A 14967-nucleotide genomic window follows, 5' to 3' on the forward strand; every position below is an offset into this window, starting at 1 on the left:
ATTGACCTAAATCTTTGCCACACTTTTGTAAGTAGTTTGACAGAAGCTGATTAGGCGGTATTTAACAGAGACATCCACATTATCAACTTTAGGGAGTTGGACCACTGGGCGTATTTTTCCATTCCGGTGCCATATTTCCACCATTAAAAAACTCGTGGATGGCATTGCATGCATCAACCTTAACCATGGACCAAAAGAATTTGTAGAATGATGGAGTTATACCATCAATTCCGGGAGCTCTATTGAGGCCCATCGTCTTGATCGCAACCTATATCTCATCATCAGATACCTTATCAAGAACCCCCACCATACTTCGGGCAACATTTTTAGGAACATTCAAAGCCGGCCAGTCAGTTATAGAAATGACTCTCTCTTATTTCGCAACAAAGAACCGATAAAAGAAATCTGAAATGAACCCCAGGTCTTCCACCAGATTAGTGCCTCTAATGTGGTCGGAATTTCTCCTACCACTCGCCATCGAGTGAAAAATGTGGGAGTTGGCATCCCCTCCATTCATCCATCTTACTTTGGAATGTTGACGCACAAACAAGTAATACGGGCCAAATTAATATTCAGCTCACTTACTTTCGACCTGAGGTTGACCTCCTGAGCCTGACTAAGCCTGTTATAAGAATATTCAATCATTTGGAGTTCTTCAATTTCAGATTCAAGGTTGGATCTAAGCACCCCAAGCTCCTTTATTTCAATTTTGCTCAAAAAGAAATAGTCACCGCAACATTCACTTGCATTTTTTGTAGAGGATGTCCATGGGGCCTCTATCCGCCTTTCTCCCTTTCTCTTCAACAATCTTCTAAGCTATTGGATAAGTTATCCAAACATTTTCAAACTTCACTCGTTTGTTCAGATGCACTAGCCGCTTCCACTTCAATTAGAGGAGGATTGGACAGTGATCAGAAGCAATACAAAGGAGATGCTTCACTTGAACATCAGTATAGAAATCAAATGCTGCAGTATTAATCAAGAATCGATCATGTCTCACCCATATCTAACTATGCCACCTTTATTGTTACACTACGTAAACATAGGGCCAAAGAATTTTGCCTCGTGAAGATCACTCGAGCATTTCCTGAACACTCAAGGAGTTAATGAAATGTTTTCTACCCTTATCATCTTGCGAGGTGATGCGGTTAAAATCCCCACCATCAATTGTAGGAAACCCCAAATCCATCTTCGTTGAAATGAAATGCCATAACTATCACTGAACCGAGTTATCTTTATTAGCATAGTTGAAAATACCATAAAAAAAGCCCAGTAGTCTTGAAAATGACTTGAGTATTCGAACCCACAATAGTCAGCTTCATGAGGACTTTGTGCCAACTTGGGCAGAACATCCATTATTATCAGCTTTAAAGCTGGTTCTCAGTCGTTTTTTCCGCCTGGATAAAAAATTCCAACCACAATTAGATTGCTGCCTTCCTTGCACGCCATGTGGAATACCTTCATCACTGCTATCAAAACACCCATTACAAGTGGTTGATGGTCCACCGCCCCACCCAAGGGGGGACAACACTTGCCAATGTCAATTAGAGGGTCACCACCGATAACAATGTTGGTATGTACTTCCTTGTTGGATGTTCTTCGCAACTGGCGGTTTAGGGGGAAGACTTCTCGAATCTAAGCCCTGAGGCGTGATTTGGAGTACCTTTATCATCTGCTAGCAAAGCTTCTACTGAGGGAGAATGATGCAGGGGCTTCAGGTTGTGATTCAAATCGTGAAAAAATTATCTATTTTGTGAGATGGGGGCAGTCACGTGATCGCAAAACCTACAACCCGCTCGCCCGATTTACAATTCTGATCAATTTTGTTTCTTTTCAAAGTTTTTCCTATTCTCTATTTCTAATTAAGTTATTTTCTATTATGAAATTTGAATATATGTTGTATTTGGTGGTTTCAGGAGATTATCTTTATTTCAGTATTTTTAGATATTGCATTATCTGATTTCCGATCTAAAGAGTGTTGTATCATCTTTATTGTGCAAGTGATGTGTCTGTATTTTGTTTAGGAATAGGTGGTGAATCCCTCCTTGCCGCTCGTACTTTGCCGTCACCATTCAATGCTATGTTTTTGTTTAGACATTTGTCAAATGTGCCTCATACCCTTTTCCAATGTTGTCGATGATGTAGGAGCTTATCATTAAGGGTGTTTTTGCAATACTTGCAACAGTGCCGTGAATTCCCACGAGCGAGTATGGCTTGAACCGATCCAGGAGGGTCGGTTGACTCTTTATGTGGATTTCCCTCCTATTTGGAGTGGGTTCACTTCTATTTACCCTAAGTCCGTAAATATGTTGTGTTTGTGTTTTTAGGCCAGTTTTTATCGTGTGTTTTGTTGGAGGCTACTGTTGGCTTTTTTCCCTGTAAGGGCTGTATCTGAGGGTTTGGGTGATGCTCCGACTGTATCACTTCGCTGGTGGTGATTATCTTTCCTATTACCTTTGGCGTCCTTCCTATATCGCTTCCAACCGCCCTCCGCCATCACAACCACCGCTGAACAACCACATGTTGTTTCCCTGCAATTTTTCTATCCTCTCGCAGCCATCACTTGCTTTTTGGCTTGATGCTACCATCCTGGACAACGAAGAGCGTTTTGCTTACCCTTTCTATCACCCCCAACTGTCTCTATCACTTCCTACTGCCAGTATCCTGCTCTCTTAGCCATTCTTACGAGGTGTTGTCCTTTACAGGCGTTGCTTGCCTTGCTGTTTACTTGTTATTTTCGCTCTTTTCTGCTTGCTGCCGCTCAGGACAACAAGACACCATTGTTGTGTCGTAGTCTTCCCACAGTCCAACCCCTCCTCTATCTTGCCACCACCTTTTCGAACCCCCAACGACAAGCAATGACATCAAATCTAATTATTTATTAAATTAGGTGTAACATAATTGACCTATTGTTATTACAAAATAATAATTATTATTATCATAGCAGTTACACTAATAATGATAACGATAGGTGATAATGGGTAAAGACTAGAGAAGAAGATATTTCTCATGAGTGGCGTTATTGAGAGTTGCCCAATTTGTCATAGATTTCAATCCAAAGTTAGTTCCTTTAGATAAATTTGTTTATGAGATGCTCCTCGCTGAGTGCAAGGAGTAGAAGAAGCGAATTATAGATTTAATGGCTTGAGAGTTACTTTATGAAAATCTTTGTCGATATGCAGTTCCAGCTCTAATTGTTCCAAAAGAGGATGTATATTTAGTCTATCAGGATGTGCTTTGGAATGACAACTCCTACAGGACTTACTTACTAGGAGATTATGCCATTTCTTTTCAACATGGTCAACCTAACACCATACTACTAGGTGACTGAAGCTCTGACTGATGAGGTCCAAGCTTTACTAACTCAGGAGGCTGTTGCTATTGTCTCTCGCAACCTAGACTGATTGCGACATCTTGGTCGTGCGAACTGCTCATAGTCGATTCGAGTGGCTCCCCTTTTGATTCCTTCTCAATTTTCGACATGCTTTTATCATTCCTTTCTTTTTTGTCTTTTCCTACATGTGTTGTGTTAGAGTTTGAATTCTCAATTTTTAGTGTGTTTTCTATAGGGGCAACCTTCGGCGTCTCCGATTTCCCCATCTAAGCCTGTATCCAAGGATGAGTGGCGCTCTGAATATATTACATTTCGAGATGATAAATGTTCTCAATTTTCCCTTCCTTCACTGTCACTATTGACGTACATGTTGCAGCTACCCTAAAACAATCATCCTTGGCTCTTTTTCTGCACTCTACCTTGTTACCGCCTTCCAAAACCCACACTCCTCCCTTTCAACTGGAGCCCAACTTCTAGGCACCTTGCTTCCCACTTCGCCTTGCTACCAGCACCCATAATCCACCCATATTTTGTTGTCGTTGCTCTGGAACAACCACACCTTTGCTGTTGCTTCTCGGGACAGCTCTCCCACATCAATTCTAGCCTTTCTAGACATCATGCGTTGCTGCCGCCGTCCCGCAATTCCAGCCATTTTGCACCGCTTCTAGAGCCCGACAACTCCGTCACCTTTCTATTTTTCTGCTGTCCTATCATCCTACCTCATTGCCACCTTTCCGAAACCCTTTCGCTTTGCTGTTTCATTGCTGCCCGACCATCCTACCTTCGTGCTGTCATCCAGGACAGCAAGATGTACTCGCCCCCTTGCTCCACTTCCCTATCTTACCGTCACTTTTTCCCAATCCCCAACAACCTCCACCACAACCGTTGGATCAATCCCTTGTGGAGATGTCTGTGTCGTGTTTGTTGTTTTCCCTTTTAAGTGAGTTTTGCTGTATTCACATTTTTACTTTCTGTAGTAATATTTACTTTCCCATTATTATTTGGCTAACTACGGTTTCAGATGATTTCTCTACAAATCCGTGCCAAGTTTTTCACTTCAATCAGGGTTGTTCATGGAAGGCAACTTTTTAGGATTGCGCTTGCATTATCGATACAAAATTAGATTTATTTCATTGGTTTTGGGATATATTTATATTGGCTGTTGGTCCACATCAAAACTCTTCTTTTTTTGATTTGAACTTAGAGACGGACAATTGTAGTTTTTGAATTATGGCGAATAATGTTTTCGATAAGTGATCCCGAGAATATTAGTTGTGTAAAATTTATAAAGTTGACTTCGCTTCACAACGATGCCAAAAACTAGATGTGGTATTTTATGAATAAGAACATTAAGCACTTAATGTAGGGATTCTACGCAAGTATACGTATCATTATCAAGTAATATAAGACTTTCTATTTAAGCCCCAAATATTGTTCCCACAAAGAAGGTTTAAATTTGAAATGATAAATTAACTAACAAATTCACAGAAATAAAACGAAATTACTGTCACTAATTTTGAATGTTTGAGATACTATCAGAACTAAATTATTAACTACTAGTAAAATTTAAATGCAAAGTTTAAAATAGTAACTACTAAACTATGTTTATGTGATGAAGTTTTCTAATATGAAAAACATCTTTCTCACTACAATGAGCTTTTTGGTGAAATGAGATGAGATAAATGGTTTAAATTTGTATTGTGCCAATTAGGAGCAATTTTAATCCTCTATCCTGATTCATTGTTATAGAAAATCATTGGCTAATCTTAGGTTTAGTCCCTAAGTCCGTGGCTTCACTCTAGAGCTCCCACTTCCCTTTCCTTGAAGGCTAAGTTTCACTTTAGTTCTTAAACACTAAGATCGAATTGTGGATTTTAGTCTGTCACCTTAAAAATATCTAATTCTACACTCAACAATATATATTTCCCTATTTATTGGCATTGAATTCCATGAACGAAATACTCATTCATGGACTTAAGTGTGATTCTCACTCTATTGTAGAACTCATACTCCATTTCCCGGATCATATGTTTCACAACATATTTTAACATTTCATTTTATATTTTATATTTTAACATTGACACATCCAAATTATCTCTTCATTTCACCTTATCTCAGAGTAGGAAGAAAGATAAACGAAACTACTCAGACTTCATGAGAAAAATACAAAAAAAACAAATTTTATATATAAAAGAAAGTTTATACAACTATAATAAACAAATAACACTTATCTGAAACTCTTTCTCAAAACAAATCCCTTGTAGTCTCTCTTAGGAAATGTAGGAAGAAGAAATCTTTCACATCTCTCCCTCTCTAAGACTCTTAGAGAAGAATTCACACTTAAACTCACCATAAAAACTCAAAACTATAAAGAAAATAACTAACTAATGATGTGGAATGACGTAGAAATCGGTTGAAGATTGCGAAGTGGCGTCAAAGGGGGCGAATAGCGAGCAGAGGAGTGTGAAGAGGAGGAAGAGAGAACCTTTTATGATCAATTTCGGCTCTAAATAAAGCCTAAGGTCAGCTTTCCAATATGTGCATCCAAAAATTCTTCAAAAAACGTCCAAATTCGTCGAATCTTCTAGAAACAGGGCCTGCACCGACACTGGCGCCGTCGACACCAGTGGCCCGTAATTAATTCTGCGTTCTCTGTCAAACGACGCCGTCGACACCAGTGACCCGTAATTAATTCTGCGTTCTCTGTCAAACGACGCCGTCAACGCCCAGTCTAGCGCCGTCGGCGCCGAACAATTCTTCAAAAATTCTATTTTGACTCCAAATTCCATCATTTTTGCTTCCTTTTTGCTCCAAGTCCTATAAATCAAAAACCTGCGATAAAACATGAAAAATACTTCCTTTAAAGTGCAATATCATAAAAAATGAGCATAAAATATGGGTCAAAAATGTATATATTTTTGATATTTTTGGTGTATCAAAATTAGGGAATGAATTCGGTAAATTTTGCTCCCTTATCCTTGACTTGTTTTTTCTACATTTATGACAAATGTTGAAGGACAAACAACTAAGGAAAAGAAAACATCAATAATATATTTTAGCATTATTTTTAAGCTAAGGAAAAGAAAGCAAACAACGATGAGAACAATAGGCATTTATCCCACTAATTGGGGTCGGCTACATGATTTCTTTTTCTCTTTTGTCCTATTAAATTTTATATTTTCATTTAATTCTAATAAATCAAGATAATTTTTTATACATTAAGCCCAAATTTTTTTAAGGTCTACCTCTACTTTTCTTAGCATAAGTAAAATCTAAAACATCTACCTCCTAACCGGGCCATCAGATGGTCGACGTTAATGTGACCATACCAGCTAAGGCGACTCTCTCTAATTTTGTCTGCCACTAGAGCTTCCAACCGTTTCATGGATATATTTATTTTGCATTTTCTCTCTAAGTGTAAAGCCGCTCATCCACATGGGCATTCTCATCGGAACAACACTTAATTTTATGTTTTTCTTTTATAGTCCAACATTCTGCGCCATAGAGCATTGCAGGTCTCACCACCATCTTTATAAACTTTTTCTTTGAGTTTAAACATTACTTTTCTATCACATAACATGCATAATGCAGTTCTCCACTTCAACCATCGAACTTCAATTCTATTAATAACATCACCATTTTTATTAGCATCACTTTGAGCAATAGTCCTGAGTTATCTAAATCGTTCACTCTTTTTAATTACTCGATCACCCAATGTTACAACCCCACTACTAGATCTTCTACTACTAAAATTACATTCCATGTATTTAGTTTTAGATCTACTCAAATGAAATCTTTTAAACTCTAAAGTTGACCTCCATAATATGGGGATTTTAAGTGAGAGAAGATGGCCTGGAAAAAAGTTTATAAAGATAACCACAAAAATTCTAATTTTTAGGGATTAAATCAGAAATGCATGTTATCAATTAATCTCACTATATTTTATTTGCAATGTCTAACTCATGAAGATGGATGGAATTTAAATGAAGTTGCATTTCCAAACTTGGAAAATCAAAATATCCTATTTAGCTTTAAAATGTGAATATATATGTTTGTGAGAAAGAGGGCGAGCACTTAATGCAGAGTAAGCTTTTCTACTTGCTCCTCTTTTTTGTCTCGTTGGAAAGTCCAACTCCCTGTACGTTTAGATGTATCTCATCACCAGAGCCTTGTGCACCAACTAATTTACCAAGTACAAGAGACTTGTTAGTCTCGTATGCTTTGCACACTTGTATTATTTTGGTTTTGTTTTTTCTTCCGTTCTGTTGCTAACAGTTTTAGTTTAGAGTTGTGGTAATTAAACAATTATCATTTGGAAATTGTTGTGGATTGTTGATGATTTTGACTATGCGTTTGGTTACTTCGTACTTGAATGCAAAGCAAAGATTATTAATGCTGTCATACTAAGGTGTCTGCTTATTTGTTACTTCAGAAAAAAATCATTCCGTGGTAGTCTGTCGTTTTAGTTTACTATTGTTACTGAGCTATTTTGCTTTATTTGGTTTTTCATTCACGACTGCTTAAACTTTTTCTAGTGGACATGGCAAGAGAAATTTCCACATGCTGTTTGGGCGGCTGGTCGTGGTCTTATTGCTATTCTTCTACCAAACTATGATATGGTTGATAATATATGGCTTGAACCAGCTGCTTGGGAGGTATGATTTGATGTGTTTATGATAAATAAAATTTCTTGTTTATTTTGTGGATTTAAATTATATGCTTTATAAGGTAAATTGATTATATGTCTCGCTTCACCTTGCCACATTTTTTTGGTTGTATTTTAACATCCTGTTGTGGCTGTCGTTCAAACTATTGAAATGCTTAGTGCCTTTTTGGTGTTATTTCTTTAACTTAGGTTTATTGATATTGTAATTGCTATTTAGTTTTTTTTCAAAACACACTGTTACAGCACAAGGGAATTTGCGAAGATTTACCAAGCAAAAAAGGAGAATACAAAGGTAACAGGATAACGAAGGATGTGATGTCCAATGAATGATAGATACTATAAAATAAAAACTTTTTTAAACTATCTTGGTTTAAGCCTTATGGATATAGGAGAATGATGATAAATACTTCATTCAACTATTCTATGGAAGTTCCGATTACTTGAGTGCTGTTTATTTTTTCTCTTTTTTGGATTCATTACTTCAACAAATCTATTTTGTTCTCTCTTGGCTTAAATTTTGGCAAACTAGTTCAGGTGGATGCTGTTTTACTTCCTCTTAAGAGAAAGAAATTTGAATTGGCTCATAAGTAGCGGTGACTGATCAAAGTTAAATGGATGTATGCATTCCTACTTTTTTCTTTTTTCCCACAATTTCTTGTCACAAATTTTCAAAATTCTTAAGAGCACACCTTGAGCTGCAAAAATATATTCTAGCAATAAAGGCAATGAGGAGCATTCATCTATTAAAAACCATATGCCGATGCAATGGCTGTAGTTCTTATTTTGGCCTAGTTTGTACTAAAAAAAATTGAATTAACTTTAGATTTGTCCATAGAATTAGTACCTTTCTGGATTGTTAACCCAATCATTAAGAATGACTTCACACATGCTCACAACATAATGTTCCAGGCCCACGTTAGGTTTTTACTTCTGTTCATTGTATTGCTGTTGGGGATTTTGATGACTTGGACTCTTGTTTCGGTGAGCTTTAATATTAGCATTTCTAGCACATAAGAGCTAATGGGTCAGAATTTTCAAGTTCTATATGTCAAGTGGGGAAGAAATAACAAGAAAATATATCATAACTCTATACCAAGCTTCAAGTTAGTCATGAGCGCTATTGTAGTCCTTATTATTGGGAAGTTGGCTCATTGTTCTTCTCTTGTCAGTCTTATTGATATGCTTTATTTTTAGATCTTTTGATCGATCAATTTTATGCAATTACTTTGTGTTGTACCTTTTTCTACGAGTGAATTAAACTTTGTTTGCTTCAAAAAGTGCTACGTGGCTTGGCCATCCCTTTGTCTCTCTTCTTTTCTTGGAGTTAATAATTGTCATTATGAAGGCTTGATATTGACTTAAAATTGAATGCTTAACCTTGAAGTCTTCTTAAAACAAATATGAGTTTTTCAAAACTTCTCTTTCGTTACTCCTTTCCTTCACTACTCCTTGAGTATCCCTTACCATTTCACACTTTTGGGCCACCTTTTATTGTAGTCTATAAATAATGGCCCGTGTTGTTGATGATTGAATGGAAGCGTTTCCTTTCCATATATTGTTCCCTTTTGTGGGCTTTTCACACTTGTAAATAAATTTACTGTATGGAGTCTGATGCTTGGAGAAGGACTCCAAAGTAAGGAAGAAAGATCAGCGTGACACGATTTATACGTAGAATTTAATTTCGATAACATACCCAACTTTACACATGGTTTGAGCATTCTTTAAGCTTTATTTCCTTGCGTACTTTTATAAGGTTAGGAGCCTTGCTTTGTGAACATAGCTCAGAATGAATATAAGGATTTTCCCGTTGTGCTTGTAATTGTATCAGTAAGACTCTAGTAGTTGTGTACCTTGTTAAAGGATGAAGTATTTTGAATCCTTAGTGTTATGTTCTAAACATCTTCATTCAAATATAATTTGCATTCATCCTAGGCGTTTATGGTATTTTAAGGTTTAATATTTTTTTATTGATTGCTTGATAAAATTTATAATCTTGATGCCTCCTGAATATACCATTAAACTTATTAATACCGAGCATCTGATTTTACCATTCTCAGATGGTCTTCTGTACACTCTATTACCTATGCATTCATATTTTGTGAGACTGTAAAGGCTATGTCGGATTTTTTTCACTCCGTTTTCTTTGAGTACGGTAAATGCCCGGGATCCATTCTTTATAAACCTTCAAGGTTCTATTCTTTATAATATGACTGGTTTTTTCTCTTCAATAGAAGTTTGTCTTTGTAGGATTACTATAGTACTTCACTACCTTTTTTTTACCATTTATTTTAATATTTAAAAACATCAAAATAAAGAGTTACTGGGTACTAAATTTCTTTTTGGCCTCCATCCCTCACTTTAACTTGTGCAATCCAAACTATTGGTCAATTTTTATATTTCCTATTCTTGCGCGGTCAATATTGAGTTCATTGTACATTTTCATCTCCACTATGCATGATGTAACGAAGATGGGTGTGATTGAGCTAACTGAATTTGCCTCTAACTTTTGTTATGGTATCCTACTCGCCTAGGTAAAATGAGAGAGAAACTTAAATTTCTAAATTCACTTGGAACAACACAATACATTACATTATTTTATACAAATCAAGTAAACTCAACTATTTGAATTAAGTGGAAGAAATTCAAAACAAAAAATTCAAATATAGCTGTAGAGCATCTAAAGTCTATTAAATTTCTTAAAAAAATATAAATTTTATCTGATGTCTTTACAAAAAATTTTCTATTTTATAATATATGTACTATGGGTATGATCTTGTTTAGCTTTAACCTTTTATTTTTGCCCAATAAGAGTAGTTAAACAATCTAATGAGTTATAAAACTCATCTAATAAACAAATCTAATGCAAAACTCTTATACTAAAGAAAAATAAAGAGCATCTCTGTTTCTCATGAATAAATAATTAAGAAACGAGACATGCGATCTAAAAATTACTATAATAGTAAATACTTAAAATTTATAATAAAAAACTTATGTCAGGAAATGATAATATAATGTATTTGTAATTTAAATGCTTCATAAATTTCTTAACATTGCCATTGTTGGGTCCCAAGCCCCGAATGTAAAAAATGGAGAGTTGCGTTAGATAGTCGACATTCGACGTAAAATTTGTCGAAAAATCATAACATGATTCTTTTGATCATTGTGTAAATGTTAGGACAATCCTTGGAAGCTGACGCATTGTATGACCTGAATACAGTGAAAATGGTGTAAGGGTTGCTATACCGATGCCCAGGTGTAGTGTCAATTAAGTATGGGTTCCTATATTACGGACGGATGTGGGTAAAGAAGTTAGTCCATGAAACTAACAAGTTAATTAATAGAATTAGTTGATTTTATGATTCATAAAAAGATAAATATCTCATGTATTCAAGAAACTAAGTGTGTTGGAGAAAATGCTAAAGAGATTGATAACTTAGATTTTAAACATTGGAATTCAGGTAAGAGCCACACTAGAAATGGTGTAGGTGTAATTAGAATGTGTTGGAGAAATGCTAAAGAGATTGATAACTTAGATTTTAAACTTTGGAATTCAGGTAAGAGTCACACTAGAAATGGTGGTGTAATTATAGATAAGAGTTTGAAAGATAATATTATAAAAATTAATAGCATTGGGATAAAGTTATAGCCTTTGAGATTATTGTTGATACTATTATTTTTAATATTTTAAGTGCATATGCCCCTCAAGTAGGTTTAGATATAGGTTTTAAAGAAAAATACTAGAATGATTTAAAAAACTTAATAAAAATGATACCTCTTGAAGAAAGTATCTTTATTGGAAGAGATTTAAATGGACATGTCGATAGAGTTGTAGAAGATTTTAGAAATATTCATGGTGGCTACGGTTTTGGAGTGATTAATGAAGAAAGTATCGCCATATTAGATTTTACTTTAGCGTGTGATTTTGTTATCGCTAATACCTTTTTCAAGAAAATAGATGAGCATATTATTAATTATAAGAATAGATTTAATAAAACACAAATTAATTATTTTCGTATGAGTAGAAGAGATCGTCGAGGTTGTTAAGATTGTAAAACTATTCCAAATGATGATTTAAGTACTCGACGTCGATTATTAATTTTAGATTTTAAGATGAAGAGTTGTAAAATAAAGAGCACTAGAAATCATTGTCGTAGAATTAGATGGGGCACTTAAAAAATAAATAATATTATTTTTATGAGTAAACTTCAAGATTTTAAGATTTGGGATGTTCATGAAGAAGCAATTTCTATGTAAGATAAAGTAATAAACATTATTAAACAAGAGAAAAGATGTACTTGGAGAATCAAAAGAATTAGTTTTCATTAATAAAAATAGTTGGTGGTGGAATAATAATTTGCAAGAAAAGATAAAATATAAGAATTTATGTTATAAAAATTAGTTTAAATGTAAAAACTTAAAGAATTGAGAAAAATATAAAATGACTCTCAGGGAGTCTAAGAGAAGAATCTTTATAACAACAAACAACAAAAACAACAAAGCCTTAATCCCACTAAGTGGGGTCGGCTAAATGAATTATTTTTCTCCATTGCGTTCTATTTTGTGTCATATTTTCATTTAATTTTAATAAATTAAGATCATTTTTCATACAATTCGCCCAAGTTTTCTTAGGTCTGCCTCTGGCTTTCTTAACATAAGTTGAATCTAAAACAACTACTCTCCTAATCAAATCATCAGATGGTCGACGTTGAATATGACCAAACCATCTAAGACGAAAAACTCTCTCTAATTTTGTCCATCACTAGAGCTACAACAACCCTATCACAAATATATTCGTTTAACATTTTGTCTCTAAGTGTATAGCCGCTCATCCACCTAATCATTTTCATCTCGACAACACTTAACTTAGTATTTTGCTTCTCTTTAAAAGGCCAACGTTCAACGCCATAGAGCATTGCAGGTCTCACCTCCATCTTATAAAATTTTCCTTTCAGTCTAAGCGGTACTTTTCAATCACACAATGAGCCCAAAGTATTCCTCTACTCAACCAACCAACTTGAACTCTACTATTAACATCCCTATCTATATCACCATCACTTTGAACAAAATACCCGAGATACTTAAATCGATCACACCTTTTAATACTTTGATCACCCAAAGTTACACTTCTATCACTAGAGCTACTACTACTAAAATTACATTCCATGTTTTCAATTTTAGTTCTACTCAAACGAAGGCCTTTAGAATCCAATGTAAACCTCCTTAATTTAAGTTTTTTTTGGGCTTTTTTTCTCGTCTTATTTACGAGAAGGATATCATCCGCAAAAAGCATACACCAAGGTACATCCTCCTCTAAATGTCCAGTAAGACCATCCATAACTAAAGCAAAAAGATATGGGCTTAAAGCTGATCCCTGATGTAATCTATTAGAAATAGGAAATATCTGGTCAATCCTCCATTAATTTGAACAAAAGTAACAACTTTAGTATACATATCTTTAATGACTTGAATATAAGTATATCAACGTCTTTCTTCTCAAGAACTCTCAAAAGGAGATCTCTTGGAACCTTATCGTAAGCTTTTTCTAAATCAATAAAAATCAAATGTAGATCACTCCTATTAACTCTGAAGTTCTCCATCAAACCTCTCAATAAATGTAGAGCTTCCATAGTAGACCTGTCCGACATAAATCCAATTTGACTATGGGAAATCGTTGTAAAACTTCTTAACCTTTGTTCAATTACCCTCCCCATAATTTTAAAGTTTGAACACAAACTTAATTCCTCTGTAATTTGCACACTCTTGTGCATACCCTTTATTCTTAAAAATAGGGACCAAAATACTCTTCCTCCACTTAAGCATCTTTTTAGTTTTAAAAATACTATTAAAGAGTTTAGTAAGCGAAGAAACTCCCCGAAGAAACTCCCAAAAGCGAAGAAACTCCCAAATCTCCTAAATATTTCCACACTTCAACTAGGATATCATATGGTCCTACATACTTTCCACCCTTGGTTTTCTTTAAAGCCTCATCAACTTCTTTTTTACTAATGCGACAGTAAAAATGAAACATCTTATTATTATTAACGATAAGAAGATCAATAAGGTCGATTGTATTGTTAGAAACTTTATTAAAAAGTTTACCGAAATAACTCACCCTCCTATGTTGAATATTTTTTTCTAAAAAAATCACTTTTTGATTTTCATCTTTATTACTCTTGAGTTAATTATTTACTTTTCTTTTCTCTTTGTTTGACTTGTTTATACATATATTTCTGACTTGTTATACATATACTTCTCACCATCCTTAGTATCTAATTTATTATAAAAATCACTAAAAACAAAATTTTTAGCTTCACAGCTGTTCTTTTAGAATCCTTGCAGGCTGTTTGATATTTTTCTTAGTTTTTCAAGCTTTTACATTTAAAACAATTTCTATAACATAACTTCTCATATTTTATCTTTTCTTGCTCATTATTATTCGACCACCAAATTTTTTTATTTATAGAAATTTTTTCTTTTGATTCTTCAATTACATCTTTCGCCACTAGTTAAATAGTATTTTTTACTTTATCTCATATAATATTTGCTTCTTCATGAACATCCCAAATTTTGAGATATTAAATTTTACTCATAAAAATTATTTTATGTGTAATTTTTAAGTACCCACATCTAATTCTACGGTGATGAATTTTATTATTCTTTTTTTCACAACTCTTCATCTTAAAATCAATAACTAATAATCAATGTTGGGTATTTAAATCATCACTTGGAATAACATTACAATCTTTACAATCTCGACGATTTCTTCTTCTCATAAGAAAATAATCAATATATTTTATTAGATCCATTCTTTAAATTAATAATATGCTCATCTCTTTTCTTGAATAAAGTATTAGTAACAAAAGAATAATCTGTAACACTAAAAATTCAGTTATTAGTGATCTTTATAATAGATTAGATATTTAAGAGGGTGATATATATATATATATATATATATATAAGCCGACCT

The 14967-nt window shown here is 34.4% G+C and overlaps 1 protein-coding gene across 2 annotated transcripts in view; it reads left to right on the forward strand.

The window, feature by feature from the left end:
* The window catches only part of LOC110024804 (probable inactive ATP-dependent zinc metalloprotease FTSHI 5, chloroplastic), a 120220-nt gene that overhangs the window by 40620 nt on the left and 64633 nt on the right, over positions 1-14967 (forward strand). For both annotated transcript variants that reach the window (XR_002294041.1, XM_020724962.1), the window contains exon 13: positions 7870-7989. Coding sequence is in view for 1 of the 2 variants with exons in the window: in XM_020724962.1 (XP_020580621.1) it covers positions 7870-7989 (120 nt within the window). In the remaining variant the exon portion in view is untranslated. The remainder of the gene's footprint in view (positions 1-7869; positions 7990-14967) is intronic.

Source organism: Phalaenopsis equestris, unplaced genomic scaffold, assembly GCF_001263595.1.
Source record: "Phalaenopsis equestris unplaced genomic scaffold, ASM126359v1 Scaffold000276, whole genome shotgun sequence".
Lineage (NCBI taxonomy): Eukaryota > Viridiplantae > Streptophyta > Magnoliopsida > Asparagales > Orchidaceae > Phalaenopsis > Phalaenopsis equestris.